Source organism: Anopheles darlingi, chromosome 2 (genome assembly GCF_943734745.1).
Source record: "Anopheles darlingi chromosome 2, idAnoDarlMG_H_01, whole genome shotgun sequence".
Classification (NCBI taxonomy): Eukaryota; Metazoa; Arthropoda; class Insecta; order Diptera; family Culicidae; genus Anopheles; species Anopheles darlingi.
Window position 1 is genome coordinate 52,244,403 of NC_064874.1, and position 20,000 is coordinate 52,264,402.

The following is a 20,000-nucleotide window of genomic DNA, read 5'->3' on the forward strand; positions in this document are numbered from 1 at the left end:
AACTTTCTATAGCCACACCCACATTTTAAGCGTATCATCCAAACCGTTTTATTATTTCAACTTTCTGCTTTGAAACAATTTTAAGATGCCAAAATGATGAATAAAACCTTTTAGTTGAATTTAAATTTTACAATTTCCGACTGAACTGTTGTAGACAACCGCACATAAAATTTTAATACAGTCAGATGGGGTTTCGGCGATATGATCAAGCAAGCAGCATCACAACGAAAAAATGAAGTATTTTAGATCATTTAAACTAATCAGTGCATATGATAAATGATTCAATATTTTTGCTAAAATTTCTGAAAAAATGGCAAGGAGATGCTTCACTGCAAGCAATGAATAGAAGTGGAAAAATACTCAACCCAACTTGACTCTTGCTCGACGACGTTTTATAATAAAAACTTTACAAATCCATTCTGCCATTTCTGCTGTATTGACTATCTCTTGCGGCACAGAAAGAGCAACGATAACTCCAAATGACTCTGTTGAAACTATGCTACTGATGCTGTTGCCGACTGCTGCTGGTTGTTTTTGTATATTAACACACCTTTGTTGTTGTTTATTGTACTTTTTCCTATATGTTCTCACTGTGAAGGTTCACAGCGGGATATCTATTGGATTTTCTTCTGTCGTAGCGAAAGCAACCAATCTACACGCATCTAGAGGCTGCGTTAAGATGTCTCAAATGTTCCAGAGGCGTAACAAAACGTTGGCTTTTGAGCTATTTGGATACTGAGCAATATACTCTAGGTATGTAGGCCCCTCTCACTGGCACAGGGATACTGTGGTTGAGACTTATTGCTCAACCTTTCGGTAGCCATATAACTTAATTCTCATGTGGGTTTCACAGGACTAAACACCTACTGAGCATAACGAAATCGTATTAACACCGTTTACAGCGGCAACCGAATCATAGGAGAACGAGGACCTAATGAATAGGTGCAGCATGTACATCCGCACATTAAGAACAAATCATAGTAGATTGATCAGTTTAACTAAAGTGGAGATTCTGGAGAACGGTATATCCTAGTTTGCACAAAGAAATGTACAAATTTTCTTCCCTAACAATTCGAACTATTTGATACTGATTCCTGTATCACTGAAGATATCGATATTTATAAATTACCCAACTATTAACCTAATACTCCTCGGATCCTGATTCCGTAATTGTCATTGAAAAGTGATACGCCTGTGTTGCTGGATAAGTGCTTAAGTTCTATAGTAGTGGCTCGCTAACATCTCATTATAAAATCGTTTGGATACTATGGCTACCGTGATTCTAACCTGTAATCATTATCTAGTAAGTTCCGCTATATGCTAGCTCATAAAGGATGTTCTGCTATAAACAGAAGTAAGTAATTAGGATTTGGATTTTTTAAAAATATGCCCCCCTCACTTTTCTGCTCACATTTATGTGAAGTATGGGGCTATCTGGTAAATACTAGGCTATTGGTTTGATAGTTTTTTGAAAATCCGCTAGTGGTAGCGGCTAGGAAAATCCGGTGCGAGATGCTTTGAAAAGCAATGGATGAAATGCGGTTTATCAAAAATCTATATCTTTGTCAGTTTTGCTTCGATTGAGCCCAAAAAGGATAACCATTCATGAAAAAATGTAAAAAGTAAATGCGAAGAAATAAAATAAAATACCGAAGCCCCCCTTAAGGCAACAGCGCGTGGAGACCTGGATTCTCCAGGAAGAGCCTTCTTTTCCGCAAAGCTGGCCCAGATGATTCTGCCAAAATGGAGAAGGGGACAACAGCGGGGCGTAAGTAATGGTTCTCTTTGTTCCGTTGCGTCTTTACGTACTACTCCAGGTCAACACTTGCGACGCCGCTGAGTGGTAGAGGATGGCGCCAATCCCGAGTCCCGGGTTTCTTTCGACGCGACGCGGCGTGACCAGCCCATCCGGCCCGTTTCGATTGTCTATCCGAGCCCCGTTTCTACCAACTGTGAGCGCCCCCACGTTTACCTTTCTGTGCCTCTCCGTACGGTCCAGGGTCCCGCCGTAAGCGTCCACAGAGTCAGCTGTTCTTCGCAGCGCCGTTGCAACTCCAGCGAGCTGTTTGCGCTGACCAGGCGGTTTTGCTGCGCGGTTCCAGGCCAACATAGCCTGCGTCATCGGTAGCCGCCGATTGGCGCCGATTGGCGTGTTTAGTAATCCGACCTGCGGCCGGGTTCAATACATTGCCCTTATGGCCGAGTCTGCCGTTCTGGGTTCACGGGTGTTGCTGTCGTTGCCTGGCTGGCTCGCTGGCGCACTTTCACTCTCGTTGAACGGACTTGGAGCGACCCGAACGGAACGAGTCGAGTCGATAGGGTCGCTCCAGTTGAATCAGTCGCTCTTTTCTTGGCGTGTCAGGTATCTGCCAGTCATTGTAGCTCCCATATTGAAAAGTTAAGCGCCAGATGTAAGTTGCAAATTTGTAGCGAATAACGCGAACACCTAAGGTTGAAGTTGTAGCTTAATGCCTCGAGTACGGACAAACTGACTTTGGCCGAACTGGACCCTGACCCTAACCGACCCTGGAGGGTGGACGACGCTGGACTTTTTCAAACAGTTGTTTATTCGCAGCAGCAGTGCAGGAAGCAGCTCGCAAAGGTACCAAACGCCCAAAAGTAAAAAAAGCTAATTTTTTACGTTTCAACCTTTTACAGGAGACGAAATGCCAAGGGTAAAATCAATATCCAGTCCGCCGGTTGCTGTAGCGTAGCGGTTTCTAATATAAAATGTAATTATATATGTAATTATGTATTATTGTAATGTGGTTTCTAATATATAATATGTAATAATTGTGATGGTTAAATGCATCTGGATTTCTTCTGGCCCAAATTCGACTGGTATTCGGCCAATGATATCTTCAAACTCAAATTCAAATTTAGAACGCCGTTGGACGTTACACGGAGCGTTACGCGAGCTAACACGTTCCACGTAACCGTTGTGGTTTGAGCACCGGCTTTTCTTAAAGCGAGGTGTCGGAGTTTTGAAAAAACGAGATAAACGATATAAACAATACAACGAACGAAATAAACGATACAACGAACGAAATAAAAAACGATCAAAACAACTCGACTTTTCGAAAAATCTCTCCAAAAATCATTACGAAGCACCACGTTTTGGTTTTTTTGTTCCCTCATCCACAATTATCATTTTATTTTCCAAATTCAAGTTGCACACGACTTTTTTAGAGAAAAGGAGCATTTATGTAGTTTAAATTATTATTTTATTTGACCGAAAGATCGAGAAAATAGGGTGAGGCTATCATTGTGAAACGGTGTTCCATGTTGCTTAGTAGCCATATAGTAAGCTAACGGTGACGAAGACGCTGCCGATTGACAAGCAGTTTAGCCTCCTATATATCGGATCGAACAAAAAAACGCTACAAGTACGCAACGCTATTTAACTCTCAATATAATTCTCAATCATCATTTGAATAAAAATCAGTATACCAACAGTAATTTGTTGACATAATACATTATGCACATTTGATGTGCCTTTACATCCTACCTAGTTGTCACATGGAGTGCCTTTAATCATTTCCTTAGTTTCTCCTACCAAAATTCGGTAGTTATACTGCTCTTCATCTAAGCTGGTAAAAATAAACATTGGCAAACGGTCGGACAGTACCCATAGCTGACCGTCGCTATCAACTTTTAAATCATTTGGAAAAACCAAAGCATCGCTATCAGAGTCGACTAAGCCTTGAGTGTCCGCGTTTAGTGGCATGGCCGTATTCCAGCAGCCTATTCCGTCCTTGTTTACTTGTGTATAGAAAATAACCCCAGTTTCTGTGTCATAGAATTCAGCAGATGATTGGGAATTCGGTCCGCGGTCACCAAGCAACTTAAAATCGTAGTAGGATTGCGGGTTTTGGGCATATGATTCATTTTTCAATATAACATTGGGAACCATGAATTCTTTGGTGCTAGAAAAAGCATGAAAGTATACAGGCCGTGAACCATCGCTCGTTCGCTTTCCAACAGCCATTCCGAATACACCATCTGTCCATTGGAAATTTACGCCCCCTATGTTGTAATCACCAGCCAGTGGGTCAAAGTGAAAGAAATTGTGCTTCACACGCCAGGATCGATCTTCGTTAAAAGAGTAAACGATTACGGCATAGCTTCCTAAGTCTGGAACGTACGCAAAAGCATTGTCACAATCTCCTCGTTCGGTATCAACAATCTGCAGATTTAAAGATTTCGGTATGAACGTGGTCAACGACTATTGTAAAAACATCTTACCACATTCGCGAAAAAGGAGTCTTCTTTCAGTAATGAACTGTTGAAAAAGTGTCGCCGAATAAGTTTATCAGTGTATAGGTCAAACAGCAGCAAAGATGGTGGAGCGAATTGCACAGCGTCTCCCAGAATATCTGCCAATCCCGTATCCATTACCTGTAGTGTGCGTAAGCGTTAGTTAATAAGTAATTGTAAGTTTACTTGTATGTATACGGTTTGGAAATATAGTCTGTCGAGTCAAGAAAGTCCAACAATCCAGATGGATCCAAATGATACAACATTATTACCCATAAACGGTCACACTCATCGGCTCGCACTCGGAAGGTAGAAATGATGGTAGAATTGCTTTTTAAATAGTTAGAATCGTTTTGTCCGTTTACGGGTTCTGCCAATAGAAGGGATTTCATTAGAAGAGTTTTAATCAGATGAAAACCTTGAATATTTCTCTTTTAATACCACATACCAGTTGGCAATATGTTCTCGTTCCAGCTAGGATAAGGACGTAGTTTGGGTGTCATGTCGTCAGAAACGTTGACGTAAGTTAAAGAGGCCGCCACCCCAGTTTTCCATCTGTAAATTTAAGAGTATATAAAAATTACTGTTTCTATTAAAACAATTAATATTATTAAATTAATAACTCTTGTGCTGCTGAAAGTAGATTGTTTTCTGTTCTATCGATCTACTATTTCAGAGAGAATCTGCAAGCTTCATTAGACCTTGAAGAGGTTTTTTGGAGGCCCTTGACATTATCATCAGCATCATGCGAATAAAGGAAGAATAAATAAAAACCTGTTCCATTTGCAACTTGTTACCACGCGGCATTTATTGACTTTAAGCCTGCCTAGGTGCAGAACTCTTGTCTGCATAATTGAACATGGGGTTTTCAATTGAGCGAGTAAAGGTCAACTTCTTTTGTTTTGGAGCATAATTACCAGTTATAGTTTGTATTTTTAAGCCGACACATGTATGTACGATGTTTTTAAAATTGGTTGATCCGAAATTCTATATAGTCTCTTTTACACAATTGTTATTTTTAAATACATAAGGACAAGCAAGGCATATGTTTGATGCACAATTCATTGTTCCGCAAAATATTTAAAGCAAACATTCATATGTTCAACATATGTTATTATTAAATGCTTTCCTTGGAAAAAATCGCTAAGTACTCAGTTTTTAATGTTTTCCAGTACTATAAAATTGTAATTCGCCATTTCTTATAAATGTTTAAAAGCAGCTGTCATCGTCAGTTTAGACTGACCGGCTAATCAATAAAATCATCAGAATCATTGATCACAACTTGCCTTTACGCCTTTAGATAAATAGGCGAATAGAATGGGACGCATTCGCACTTACTTCTAAAGAATGTAACAATCGGCACACTATATATATTTCCCTGCTGTTGTATTACCTTGGTACGGTGATGAACAATTTATCTCTCCAGCGTTCTAATCCAAGCGGTAGATTATTTTTGACTACATATTGTCCGGTATGCAGAGCATTCTGTTTCGTTGCTTCCGACGGCCACTCAAATGATACATCACGCCATTTAAACTTTTCTTTAAGTTTCACACTAAGCACTTCCGATCTCAATGTCACAATCACGCCTAACAGTATTGGAATATGAAGCTTCATGTCGAATGGTCGGATGGCAAATAAAGAGAATAATATTTGATGTCGTGCAGAGCTCCCAACTAGTTTGTCAACCTTTCAACGTCAGACTACTACTGAACATCAGCTACACGATCAGGAACGACCTACCGCACCTCTTGATCACGTTTGTGCCGCCACATGAAACCTGCTACAACGGCCCGATCTGGTCTTCCAGAGCAGAAACCAGAGTTTCTGCCGCGAATACCGGTTTTATTTTACTTTTCTTTTTCACTCCATTCCTATTTGCATAGTTTTTTTTATTCTATTAAGCACACTCACCAACAAAAGGTCGGGAATAATCCGATGTACCGTGGGAGTGTATGTTAAAGGTAATAATGTATTACTTCTGGTAAAGAATCAGTTGTTGGGATAATTCGAAAAATTGGTTTCAGTTTATGCTGTTTAGGTTTTTGCCTGCGTTTTTGGAAGAAACTAGAAAGAGAAATCTGTTATGTGCGTGATGAATGACAACAGATTTACTTTGTGAAGTACTCATTACATCATCGATGATGCCTGCACAAACAGCAAACTCGTAAATTACAGTTCCAAGCGGATGCAGAGCGAATGCCTAACAACTCTATTTTAATTGTACACTGTATCATCAGTTCAATGAGTTGCATAACAACATCGTTCTTTCGAATTGGTGGTCACGAATGGCTAATGCATAAAGCTTTTTCAGCATAATACCTGTTGCTGAAGTTACAATCAGTTAGATCGGTCTAGTGAATTGTTTGTGGCCCAAATAAATGCGACGGGCGGTAAACACCACCGTCAAATGATTCATTGAGTAGTACCACATAAACTTGACTAAAAAATACTATAAATACTTTTGAAATCTGTTATAAATATTTTTATGCTCTTTCATGGCGGGATCACCGTTATTTTTCATCAGATTGTTCATTTGCGCTATTCGCTATAGTTTGTTGTTTCCATGTCAAAAAGATAAAAGGTTTACTTATAACAAGTAAGTAATCATTTGTGGTCTTAGAAAACAAGCAATAAGATATGTCAGAACACAATTAACTAAGAATGAGGAATGACATAATCGAACGAGTGTCTAAACCTTTAAAAAAAAATCTAAAATTATATTTAAACAAAGTTTAAAGATAACCTTGTGCCAACGAGCAGAAAAGTGTTACAACAACAACTGCAATAAATTGTTTAATAATTGTTATTAGTTGTAATTAACATTTTATTTTATCACTGTTCAAGAATAATAATCAATAATCGTTAGTCTCGACAGTGCTTTAGATTATTTAGCATGGAACTAGTTTTTTTTTAACATATATAATGACGGGCGAGCCGTATGTTTATTAGCATGGAACTAGTTGGATAATCGATTACCTTTTCACGGCCTTACGCTGTGTAGGAATAGCTGCAGTAGTAACGATTTTCTAGATCACTGCATTTGGATACAATTCTGAGTAGTGAAGCTCATTTCTACACAGAAAATTATGACAATTGGCTATACACAGAAAATTGAGAAATGTGGCCTTAGTACTCGGTCCCTTTGGAAGCAGAGGATTTAATTGTCGTACTGGGATAATTCCTCACTGAAGAATATTAAAAAGAAGCTCATTTCTGAGCGTGAGAGAACTGGGCGCAAGAGAAGAGTCATATATAACATTAAAAAAATTATTATACTAAAATAAAGGAATTTCTTTCAACTTGATGGGAACTTCATTGGATTGTTAAAATGTTAATTGTTTTATTTCTATTTTTTTCTACACATCCGAAGTATATACTGCTGAAATCTATTGTTTCTGCATCTTTTTATTATTTCCTATTTGTAATACATTCAATAGGAAAATGAAATTATTGTTAGAACTATTCCTAGAGTTAGCAGTGGGTGCTTGTGCAGAGACAGAAGGATAATCCGCTACTGCTTTATGTTGTACACTTCGAATCATTTCTGAATTAAGGTAGATGGTGCAGGTTGATTGAATTGAACACCACCGGCCGTTGAGGTGCCATCGAGGGCATCAGAGAAAGAGTGAACTCCATTTTTCGTTTCTTTTTCCGATAATCGTTGTTTCAGCAATCTTATTTTGTCTTCTTTCTGCAAAACGTTTGAAACCAGAAATTGACTAACCCTTTCACAAGGAAAAGTACCGTGAGAGGTGAGAAAACCAATAGTTACTTGAGCAATTAATTTCTGCAAATCCTCGTTTTCTGATATGAGCTTCTGATAACGTTCTTCTTCTTCCTTTGAAATTCCGGTATCGTTACTGAACTTTGATTCCGCTTTATCCTTCGGATGTCTTAGGACTTCTATAACCTGTTGTAACAATTATAAAAAACGTTCAGAACTTTGTAATGCATAGTTTCGATTGAGTGACTAAATATTACCTTTGGAACGAAGATTAGTAACATACTGAGGAAACAGCAAAATATTACTGCTAACGCAACAAAAGCAAATGAAGCATCTTGTTGTGAAGCTATCACCATCGCCACTGGTGCAGTTATCAAGCACAAAACAACTACATTGTAAATGCTCATTCCAACGTATCGTGAGTCGTTTATTTGTTTTACTTTGATGGACCGCGTCTCATAAGCCAAAAACAATCCAAATACCAGAATCAATCCCTTGAATCCATAGATAACTCCTGAAATAATAGAATTACGATAATACTTCATAGTAATTAGTTTTCGCTTATAGTATGACATGGTAAGTTTTGAATACGTCAAATGTAACAGAATTTCAGTCGATATTCGGATATGTATACTACTGTATCCAAAAAGAAAGCTGACACGGTATGCCAATTGCCCGCGTAAAGGGATATCCTTAATTTAGTATTTTTTTGTAAGTTGTCAGCACTGTTATTGACCACCATGACAAGTTTTACGTCAAAATATTCACTATTATTTGAGATACGTATTATTTTGTGAACTACGTGAATAAAGTGATAATCTTTGAAAAGTGAAATCTTCGTTTTTCGACATGTAGACTGTTTTTGAGCAAAGAATTTACATTCTGTACCAATGCGAATGGTACAGAATACCTTTGGTGACAATACTATGTCAAAAAAATATTTACAGGCGGTGCAAAGACTTTCAGAAAGGTTGGGAACATTTTTGAGAAGAAGAAGAACGCCCTGAACGATCACCAACATTAATCGATGCAGCTCACGTCCAAAAAATCCAAGATTTGGTGTTGGAAAACCGTCGATTAACAACAAGATCCTTTGCTGAGGATATTGGCATATCAAACATATCCGCCAATTACATTTTGAAGCATGTTTTTCATCTCAAGCGCGTCAGTGCTCGATCACGATAATGCACCATCTCACACTGCGTTGAATTTGCGCGACTTTTTTTGCCAGAAGCTCCACTCATATCGTTCCACTACCTGGTGGTAGTATGTTGGAGCATATGGTTATGCGCCTTATTTGGTTTCATGTGGCTTATGGCTATTCGACAAGCCTAAATTTCGTTCCGGGGACACTGTTTTGTCACGATAGAGTAGATTCAGGCCGCTGCAAAGAATGTGCTGAAGGCCATTCCTAAAGACGACTTTTTCACGTGTTTCGAAAACTGGAAAATTCGTCGGCTTAAGTGCATTGTGTCCGGAGAGGTAACTTTGAAGGCAAAAAAATTGATTTGGAAGGAAAATTAAGGAATTTTCAACATAAATCTAATGTCATATTAAATTATTATTATTATTAGCCGGAATTTTGATTAAATATTATATTATTCGGGATATTCTCAATTTATAATCAATCACCATAAAAGAACAATTTTGATGGGGAATAGCCTACCAGGATACGACCTTTTTTAAATTATATATTTAATAATTTAACATTTTACAAACTTACCTAGCCAAACGGAGTTATTGTGACTCTCACAGTGCTCTAGCTCCGGACGTATCTTTACATCGTCGTTAGAAGATATAGGATCCTCCAATGGAAATGTTTCCAATCGTCGCTGTAGTGGATCCTGCATTTGCCATGTCAATAATATGATCAAATCGACAAGCAGCAGCCCAGAGACCATTGTGTAGAGTTTCCACGGTTCAACTTTTTTCTAGCCCAAAGACAACATCATTAATAAAAGTAAACTTTCAGTTCTTCACTATCATCTCTACGCGATTCTTGCCACATACTTTTGGGTCAGTTTTAGTTTTCGTCGTGAATCGGTGTACACGCCATACTTTACTGAACATTGCTCCGTAGGCCAAGGTAAATCCAGTAGATAGGATCCATGCTCTAGCTTGGCATACCTTTAAGAAAAAGTAAAAATAATGAGAATAAAGTAGTATGAGAATAAGGCAATATTCGGAGTATATGTTACGAAGTAACTCACTTTCGGGTAATTTTCTGCTGTTATGAATTGACCATCAATCCCCAGCAAAATAACAGATACAAGACATATGATCACTCCAAAAAGCATTATCGTGTTGCATACGGGATGTGACGTTTGTATTACCCTATGAATATTAAATATCACAATTACCAAAAATACCACAATGGTTTACATATGAATGCGAAAATATTTGGTTCTATCTACTATAAAAATTCGACCAAACCAAAGCCTTCCCACTTTCAAATTTCATACCTGCGGTGCCTGTGCCAAATATTAAAAAATATGAGAACTATTGCAATTATAATGCCAAAACACGAAATGGTACTCATGCAGATGAACAAAGGCAACGAAACTGTCCTCAAGACACGTCTTACAATAGTTCGATCTTGCGGAACCTATAAGTAAAAAAGACTTATTCAGAAATTAAATTCATTCATTAATGTCACAGTCGCTCTAACCTTCTCTCCATCCCATTTCTCTTTGTTGAACCATGTCAAATTATCTGCTTGTGTGTCATAATATCCGAGCTTATAATACTGACCATCTATCATCTGCTCGATCTGTGTCAGTGCGATTCGATCTCCTTGCGAACTGAATGCCACAACGCCCTTGAAGATAAAGTGAATTGTTTATTATATCTGGCTACCCAGCATTGCTTATCTAAAGCCTCATTACAAACTCACCGAAACGCCAAGAAATTGTGTCGAATTCATGGCTGCATATATTGCATTTGCTATTTCCTTATCGGTGTAGGTGAAGTCTTTAAGATTTTTCCCCCAGTTCAATTGTGTAAGGCGCTGCATTGTTTTGTTAAAAGCTAGGGCTACGCTCCAAACTGCGTCATATGCTAATGGGGCCTCCTGATATCCCTCTGGGTATCGATTATGACTGATGTCGTAGCCTTCTTCAATAAGTGCAGCATTTAAACGCTTTCTAAAAGTGCAATGATAAGATTAACGCAATATAATTAATATTTCCAGAATAAACCAAAATGTGTGGTGCATACCTGAAATCCTCTGACGACATTCCAGATATAGTTTTTTGATTGTTTTGATTCCACATCAATGCCTCAGTCGTTAGATGGCCTTCAGCAGCGATCTTCATTTGCTCTTTAGTACAGGAAATATTCTCATTCCTCAAATTCACTTCGTACCAATTGTCTTCGTACCAACCTATATGGGAATACAAATTATACATGAAAGAGTTGAAATAATACACTATATATAATAAAACATGCGTTGCTGTATACGCTGTAACACGACGTACCTATGAAGAACCAAACATATGCTCTCCCATATAGTTGTTGTTTGTACATTTCACATAAAACTCGACGGGCGGCTACAACATAAAATAATCCAACAATGATCCGTGCATCCTGTCGACGTAGATTTCTGACTGCATCGGTGGGGTCCGAAAGGAAAGATTGCCGTGTCACGATCTCAATCCCAGCATCTTTGCACCTTGTTTCTAAATCTTCCACTGTCTACCCAATTGAGAATTTAAAATGTCGATCATAATTCATCACATAGTATCTAATGCTGGAAGTGAACTAACCGATATAAAGACTTCCTCCGCTTGTTGTAATATGGCCACTCTTGACCAATCGAATTTTTGCATAAGTTTGATTCTAGTTGGGTTGTGAACTGTTGCTGAAGGATGGGTTCTGAATAGCGTAGGAAAACGACTGCGGTCAGACAATGCCGGACTGGATGCACCGTAGCATAGCTAATTTATAGTACAAAAGCATAGTTTATTGTAATTAGAAACCAATTGATGGTATCACCGCAAACTATTTTGGAAAATAGAAGCTTACCACAACTAAATTCCACATCTTTGCGGCTTCTGCCACAGTTGTGCAAACTGTACTACATCCTGCTAAAAGCATTAGTTTTTGAGGGGAGTTGTAGAGTAAATTGTACATAACACTCGCCCCTAAACCCGGTTCGCACTACGGAAATAAAATAGATGCATTGTTTTTTAAAATAATATTGTAAACCACTATTAACTCACCTCGCTATCGTTGCTATGCAACGTTAAATTGAATCCTGGCAATAATTCTGGATTTTCGTTAACATCTTGAAGTGCTAGTTTTGCTGCTGGCATGCAGGCTTGACCTCCCTGCCAACCCCCTTTACCGGCAATCGGAAAAATGCCTCCAATATGCAGTTGATTTGCACCCTTTACGCTAGTAGCAAATAGTACAGCAATCAGTATATAAGAAGTTATTCGTAATCCGGAATAGTATTGAACCTAAAATAAAATACAAGTTTTAGAAAAGCGACGTTCTAAATTAAAAGCGTTTTTATCATTAGACCATTTGTCACTTTATTTGGATTATACTTACATCATCTTCCATATTACTTGTAAAATGCAATCCTTTGTTTGATACCTGCATTTTCATTGCAAACCGATATACTGATTGTGTGATCAATGCAATTCAGACTGGGATCAAGTGTGAGCCTTTTAATAAGGTAAAAAAGCGATACACATAAAATAGAATCAATCAAATTTATGTATATTATTATGTACTACATGCCCGGTAGTGTAATACATTCATTACATTCATAATAGAAGAATGCTATGATTAAAAACTTTGTATGCGTTACTATATCAAACATGAAATGGCTTTTCTGTTTGCTTTTTCAATATGCTGCGAGCATTTCACTGAGCTTATTTCCATTATGGATAATAAAGTGCTCCACATTATGCTCACACTGGCGCATGCGACCCATGATACTTACAATTTTCGTCGGTTTTCCGAAGCTCTAGTTTTTAGGATATGAATATTTTCATTTCATCCAAGTAGATTTTACATTTAAGTTTGAAGGTTTTTGCAGGTTCTGTGTACATGATACAAACATCACAAATTACTAAATCATTTTATCTAATTGCAATGATTGCACTAGTACAATGGATTTGGAATACGAATGATAACGAACTCTTTAGTAAACTTGCAAATCCTCTTGCTTGAAGAACTGCACATAATATCCTTGTTAGAAGGCACAAAAAGGGGAAAACACGGCACATGCGCCGCAGACAATTATTTGCCGATTGCGAAGGATACACCGACGGACGATTTGTGATTTGATACAACAAAAAAAAAACATCGTCTATAAGCATTCAACTTATCTTAAGAAAAAGACAAGTTCAAAACTAAACTACTCTTGATGAACAGAATTGTCTAAACATTTTGATAAGAGTAAAATTATATTTACACTAACACTAACCCAGGGTGCTAAAAATCCCTTAGCTCGGTACTAAAAATCCCTTAGGTTACAGGGTGCTCGCTCGCTCGATGAAACTACATGACTTTTTCAAATGAGACAGTAGAATGCCAACGACCAACTCGAAATTCGAAGAGGAAAACCAATTTTCTCGAATCCCTCCCTCTCCAAGACGCCCGCCTAGGGTGGCACGGACACTTCTCGATGGTTAATTATTGGCAAATTGATAAGGCGGAGCAAATAGGGAAAAGAGAGCGATTCACCTGCATGACTCGTTCCTATGAAAGTACTCCAAGTATCTGTCCATTAAGGCCTGGTTAGTAACCAGGATCATAATTTTCTGCGTCAGGTTAAATTTCACCTTGCAACGACTACAAAAAACCCGTCCTGTCCTTCCACGTGTCGCATCGGGTTTTTTGAACATATATATCATACAGTTTTTTTTATTTATGGAAACATACAATAGAATTTTGATAAGGGTCTTTTTTATTGATATTACCATTCCAACAATTTTATTCCACTTTTAACTATTCACGCACACAGAAATTTTGTCTCTATTGTTCTTTTTCTGATATTTCATAGAGTAACATTAACAGAGTTGACAGTAACCGGTTTTTTATGCATTTCTTGCAATAATGATTATTTGCCATTTGGCAATTATACTGAGTGTGGTTTTACGAATAATTTATAGGCTTTGCTACGATTTCGTACTTGTTAATAATAATTCTAATGTTAAATTCTAATATATATATATATATATATATACATATATATATATATATATATATATATATATATATATATATATATATATATATATATATATATATATACATATATATATATATATATATATATATATATATATATATATATAAGTGTGTGTGGGTATGTGTTTTTGTGTGGATTGGATATTTATCTAATTACTACTGAGTTTACGTTTATGTGTAGTCATACACATCCGTCTTCAATCGATCAGTGCTGCACATACTTCATAATGTATCTCTGCGAATTTGTTACAGTCACTAAGCTATACATTATCCGAACGTATGATAGTTGCTGTATTGCCGACTTACTAAATTTTTCACATTTGCAACATTTTGTACAACTTATATGTCTGCTTTGTTTTATCGAGGTTGATACTACTACTACGCGTATTTTTTATTTATTTATAATTTTGAGATAGATTAGCTAATGGGAAATGCAATACTTTTATCACTTAGTCTATGATCCCATGTTTTGTCATTCGTGTGTTGCGTTTTCACCGTATTTATATCAATTTATTCCAACTGTTCTTTAAGTAACTCCTTTCGCTGGTTTTCCTGGTTTTGCATTTTTGCTTAATGATGTTCGCGATATGTTTTAAAAGAACAATTGGGCAATAAATTTAGAAACTAGAATTTGTAATTACTTCCTGCAACCTTAACTACGAGCGATGGGCGTTTCTGTGATTGGTTATCGTCGCTTTATATTATGAGAATATAATATTTTGTACCATTTACTCGCCTTTATCGATAAATGCCCTTATCTCTGCTTGATCTTTTATTTACGCATGTAACACTCTATTGTTTCACATTAAGATTTTCGTTCCAATATTCTGGTGTATCTCCGCTGTGGTTCTATCAACGCATCGGCAACGCCACTTTCTTTTACCAAAATATACGGCGGTTTAATACGAGAATGTACAGAGTAAGTATAGGTTAGATTATTTCGACTCTCTTGACACTACTTAGTAGAAGTTTGACTGCAGTTCGACAGTGACAAGTGGAGAAAAGTTGTTTAAAATACTTTTGCGATCATTTGTATATGATGCTAGTGCAGTAGGTGTGTTGTAACTGTCACTATACTAACGCAATTAAATATTGAGTATTGCAAGAGTTGCAGCAAAACTAAAACGTTATCATTGAAGTGCAACAGTGTTTGCAATGGAATGCAACGATATTTGTAACCCAAATTATGGGATAATTTATTGTTGCCAATATGTGTAGTAGGAAGATAATTTTGAAATTCATTACATTTGCTATATTTGAATATGCCACAAACTACTTTGGAAATTGAAACGGTTGACTACGGAGCGCTGGTTTCAGAATGCGCAGTGATTTTTAAAACTAAAGAAAACTAATTTCATTGTACCGTTGTACTTGAAAGTGAACCTAGTTGACTAAAAGTTAGTCATTGTGTTCTCCCTATAAGTTCCATTTTATATTTTGTTGAATGGTACGAAAAGACTTAATCATAGTTTGATCTTTGTTGTATTTAATATGTTTCATCATTATGATAACATCACAGATAAAAGTTGGGCAAATGAGTACATTTGTGTAATGTCGGCAGTGTTCTATTGAATATGATGTTTATATTTATAAATCATATACGAAATTAATTTCCAATTTAATGCGCAACATAAAACATTGAACATATTTGATTGTCGTAGCACGAGATAAGGAATCACAAGACTGAAGCAGTTTAGAAGAGCATTACTATAATAATCAAACTAAATTTAATTTAATTATTCATTTCAAAGACAACTAAAATATACCGCAAGGCACAAGTTAACCGAAATATCTGCAAAATATGTATAATATGAAAATATTTTTTTAAATTTTTTCTTTGGAGAAAATCTGTACTTAGTAAGCGAACCAAAATATCGCAAGAAAATATGCATGTACTGTGCGCTTTTTAAACTAATTACCCGAAGTAGAACTACCACAAGACAAACTGTTTTTGATGTTTCAAAATATTTATATATTCTTATGAACATCGAGAATAATGACAGGTTATTCAAACATTCATTGATAATGAATGGCCTATCCGGTTTTTACTTGAATCGAAATCGGCCTGTGGTTAGTTGCAAATTAAAAGTAGAATAAAAAAAAGAAAAAAAAAGAAAAGAATAAATTAATAAGATCTTAAACCATTACTGAACTATTTTCATTTTTTTACTAATATAACCAGTAATAGGACGCACATTTTATAACTTACAATTGATATGAAATTTATAGTCCGAACAGATACAATATCTATACTACTGTGTCCAAAAAATTAGGTGACATTAAATTTATTTTGAAATTTCCTTAATGTTTCTTCCAAATCAATTTGATTGCCTTTAAGTATCCCTTCCCTCCCAGACACAATACACTTACGCCGACGAATTTTTTAGTTTTCGAAACATGTGGAAAAGGAATGACCTTCAGCACATTCTCGAAGCGGCTTGAATCTGCTCTATCGTGTCAAAACAGTGTCCCCGTAACGAAATTTTAGGCTTGTCGAATAGCCATAAGCCACATGAAACCCAATCAGGCGCTTATGGTGGTAGTGGAACGATATGAAGGAGTCTTTTGGTGAACTGAATCGCGAGTGAATTGGTCGCGAAAATCCAACGCAGTATGAGTGATCGAGCTCTGATGCGCTTGAGGACCAAAACATTCTTCAAAATGTAATTGACGGATCCTCTTGATATAATATCATCAGCAAGGTCTCTTGTTGCTAATCAACGATTTTCCAACACGTTACTCCGTGTCACCTTACTTTTTGGACACAGTAGTATGTACACCTGTCGAACAATTAGATATCTATTGATATACTTTTTTCATGTTTTGTTTTTCTAGTAGCAAGATTTTATCTTTTATCTTTGAATGGACATGGCAAGGCATGGTTGAAACAGCGATACCATGTAACATTCATAACGAACTCTTTGAACGTATTTGTAGATGAATTTCGTGCTGTTATTGGCAGTGTGCTCTGCCACTGCTACATATTGCGATGGATTTTTTCGGTTGGAATTTAAAGTTAGGATTATTAGATTCAACTATTGATATAATAATTACCAAATCTGTGAACGATATTCTTATTTCTGTAAATTGTATCGTCCGGATGTTTTTGATTTTCAATAGGTAATTAGTCATAAGCAATAACAAAATCGTAGTTTGTAGTTGTCTCTGGATTTCGCAACATTAAGTTGGATTTGGCATAGAAATAAAATCTAGACAATATGAAAACTATAAAACTCCATTAGTTCTGTTCAATTTTGATTTTGACACAAAAGCATTGCAAACCGTTTGGATAGAATCAGCTAACACGATTCGATGAAGTTATTGTCTATTATCTTCACGCTCGTTCTCTTTTTAATAACTTCTACAAACTGTACAATAGCCGAAATACTTAATTCAAGTTGCAAATTATCCCAAATCCCGTCTTAGCATCGAATAATAATTTGCAGGTAATTTGCAATCTGTAGGTCACAGTTGTAATACGCTGCTTAGCATTTCTTGTTAGCTGAGTTTATGTAGTTCCAGATATTATACCAATAGCAATTCAGCATTTGATTAAATATAGTCTACGAAATAAAATAACAAGAGAAGCATTACGAAATAATCTGTTTCAAACAAACCAAATAAAAGAATTATCTCGTTTTGCACTCCTGGTGGTTTTTCCAGCCATAGCGATATTCTTTCATGCCAATGATTGCAATGGCACGAATCTTAACAACATTCAGTCTATACCAATTTACATTTGTTTACATTTAACCAGGTACCACGGCATGTGGAACGTAAACGTGCTGTACAGAGTGTGAATATATTGCTTGTTGTTACTGTTCTTGAACAGTTAAATTTTAAGCATTTTAGTTGATGCAATTAGCACTTTTTGCTATATACAAGCGTAAGCGTTTCGTTATAGTTTACAGTACGTGATGGTACTATTGAAGAATCTTTTACTGTTATTTATTCCAAAAACTTACATTCAACTTTACAGCTATATCCTTTTGCAATACCTTTACTGTGGTGAGCTAATATAAAGCTAATAATTCTTTTACGAGAAGTTTAGCAAAAAAAAGATGAGGATAGACAAGCGTTTGCCCTTGTCTATGTCCGAAATGGGTTAACATTAGCTTATATATTATTCTATTAGTTGTACTTTATGTATCCCTTTGATTTATACCAAAACGATGTAAGCTACGACGCAAGCAAAGCTTTATATGATGGTAAACGTTAGTTCTATATTTTGCGAGCGGACGTATAATGCAATGGTTAGATCGTTCAGATGAAGTTTAAAAAAAGCTTTTGAGGAATCCTGCCGGCCCCGCATCTTGTGGTTGTGCTTGTGCAGATTTTAATTTCGCTTGAGCATTTTTTAAGGCTCTGTAAGTAATGAGTAAATTATAGAATCAATTTCAATGTACGGCTAAAATAATGTTTTACGTCATCGTATAACAAAAAATATGAAACTTACTGCTGCAAATCCATTATTGTTTTTTCTTTTTGATTTTGTTCTTCTTGTGTCATTTGTACGAGCTGGAGTAGACGTTCGGTTTCCGCAGCTGAGCGTTGAGCTTCTTCGCGAGCTTCTGCCAGATCCTTTGATGCTCTGTAAAAATAAAATATATTCATATATTTTTAACCGTAAATTATGTTTCACCATGTTTATGATCAATAAGTTCAGCTCAGGGTCAGTTGATGGTCAATAAAGCTTTTTTTAACGGACTGGGGAGAAAGTAATTTTATAATCATCGAATTCGGGAGAAAGTAATCCATTATTTTTAAAGTAGGTGGCTCAATATCTCGTGAAGTTTTCAACTGAAAAATCCTAATTTATTCTCATTGCAAAGAGTACATTTCATACTAAAAAAAAGTCTGCAATGTTTTTTATTTGCGTCATTCGTTTGTAAGGTATAGCATGTTAAAGTGAATAACGACATTTTCGTTCCGACGTTTTCAATATAAACATGCTTCTCACGCAGGCAGGTCCATCATCGAAAATGGCGATAAAATCACAAAAATAATGCGAAATCAGAATAAAATCAAGCCATTTTTAAAACAGATAGTGATAAGTGGCGAGGAAAAGATCACATACTATCATATTAGAAAAATTACTACCAAAAGAATGTTCGCAAAGCGTATTGAAACGGAGTATATCGTGATCAAATTGGTAAGAAGGTGCTGCGGTGTAGTTGAAGGTCCCATAAATAATCAAATAAGCTGGTTTTGTTCGGAGAGAGGGATAATGAACTTAGCATTAAAAAAGTAGCAAATTTGACAACCAAACGATTCATACTGATGTAAATCGGAGCATGGAAAATATTTTTGAAAAAACCTTAAACTTTACCCAAAAATAATGGATTACTTTCTCCCCAACTCAATACATTCACGCAAGCATTATGTCACTAAAATAAATTAAAGGCATGTACTAAGTAGATGATTCTCAAACATTTCTTCTGTAGCAGCAAAAGATAATATCTGGAATAATTATGAAAAATCTATGTTCAACTGCAGGACCGGATAAAAAGGCTTAGTTGACGTTCCTCGCACTTGGAAAAGGATTATTATTAGGCCATATTTTATGTTTTCAAATGCAACCAGGAACAGTGAAAGAATTTTCTATTCTAGCCGTTCTATTCGGCCGAAACACTATTTTAAATAGCAAGAAAATAAAAGTAAAAAATATTCTAGAGTGTAACGAAATGTGGCAATCAGTACTGTAATAGTATATAGTGATAGTGTGAAAGTAGATAGTGATCGGACGCTGGCGATCAAAGTGGAAATGATAATACTTCGAAAACTTTTTGTCGCCCAGTTGATATTTAGTAGT

General features: G+C 36.3%; 3 protein-coding genes across 7 annotated transcripts in view; all 3 read right to left on the minus strand.

Annotated features, from left to right (window-relative positions):
• Positions 1-3,395: 3,395 nt before the first annotated feature.
• On the minus strand, positions 3,396-5,982 carry LOC125952485 (L-dopachrome tautomerase yellow-f2). The gene is made up of 5 exons (XM_049681960.1): positions 5,651-5,982; positions 4,706-4,812; positions 4,530-4,627; positions 4,246-4,398; positions 3,396-4,186 (listed from the first exon to the last, which is right to left on the minus strand). Exons 1-5 carry the CDS (start codon positions 5,872-5,874, stop codon positions 3,509-3,511), a joined length of 1,260 nt encoding a protein of 419 aa, XP_049537917.1. The 5' UTR covers positions 5,875-5,982; the 3' UTR covers positions 3,396-3,508.
• A 1,681-nt stretch (positions 5,983-7,663) lies between these two features.
• On the minus strand, positions 7,664-13,456 carry LOC125952484 (gamma-aminobutyric acid type B receptor subunit 1). 2 transcript variants are annotated; one of them, XM_049681959.1, is made up of 17 exons: positions 13,422-13,456; positions 12,936-13,034; positions 12,539-12,654; positions 12,205-12,444; positions 12,008-12,142; positions 11,749-11,919; positions 11,461-11,677; positions 11,201-11,366; positions 10,878-11,127; positions 10,653-10,802; positions 10,447-10,589; positions 10,195-10,318; positions 9,995-10,111; positions 9,708-9,915; positions 8,242-8,498; positions 8,033-8,170; positions 7,664-7,951 (listed from the first exon to the last, which is right to left on the minus strand). In XM_049681959.1, the coding sequence occupies exons 3-17, from the start codon at positions 12,593-12,595 to the stop codon at positions 7,799-7,801; spliced, it is 2,526 nt and encodes an 841-aa protein (XP_049537916.1). In that variant the 5' UTR covers positions 12,596-12,654; positions 12,936-13,034; positions 13,422-13,456; the 3' UTR covers positions 7,664-7,798. The 2 variants fall into 2 exon arrangements, with proteins under 2 accessions (XP_049537916.1, XP_049537915.1); XM_049681958.1 differs by lacking the exon at positions 13,422-13,456 and adding an exon at positions 13,134-13,173.
• An 847-nt stretch (positions 13,457-14,303) lies between these two features.
• The window catches only part of LOC125951577 (ELKS/Rab6-interacting/CAST family member 1), a 29,649-nt gene continuing 23,952 nt past the window's right edge, over positions 14,304-20,000 (minus strand). For all 4 annotated transcript variants that reach the window (XM_049680505.1, XM_049680504.1, XM_049680503.1 and 1 more), the window contains 2 exons: positions 18,645-18,779; positions 14,304-18,553 (listed from right to left, as the gene is read on the minus strand). In XM_049680505.1, the coding sequence (XP_049536462.1) occupies positions 18,463-18,553; positions 18,645-18,779 (226 nt within the window). In that variant the 3' untranslated portion in view covers positions 14,304-18,462. The remainder of the gene's footprint in view (positions 18,554-18,644; positions 18,780-20,000) is intronic.

Bases quoted from the DNA above. Each gene is read 5' to 3' on its own strand.
- LOC125952484 (XM_049681959.1), bottom strand. From the start codon at position 12,595: ATGAAAATGCAGGTATCAAACAAAGGATTGCATTTTACAAGTAATATG. The intron at 12,445-12,538 runs GTAAGTATAATC...ATTTTATTTTAG, and splicing joins CAAGTAATATGGAAGATGAT to GTTCAATACTATTCCGGATT. The intron at 9,916-9,994 runs GTATGTGGCAAG...TCTTTGGGCTAG, and splicing joins AAACTAAAACTGACCCAAAA to AAAAAAGTTGAACCGTGGAA.
- LOC125952485 (XM_049681960.1), bottom strand. From the start codon at position 5,874: ATGAAGCTTCATATTCCAATACTGTTAGGCGTGATTGTGACATTGAGA. The intron at 4,628-4,705 runs GTATGTGGTATT...TTCTATTGGCAG, and splicing joins CGAGAACATATTGCCAACTG to AACCCGTAAACGGACAAAAC. The intron at 4,399-4,529 runs GTAATAATGTTG...CGCACACTACAG, and splicing joins ATGAGTGTGACCGTTTATGG to GTAATGGATACGGGATTGGC.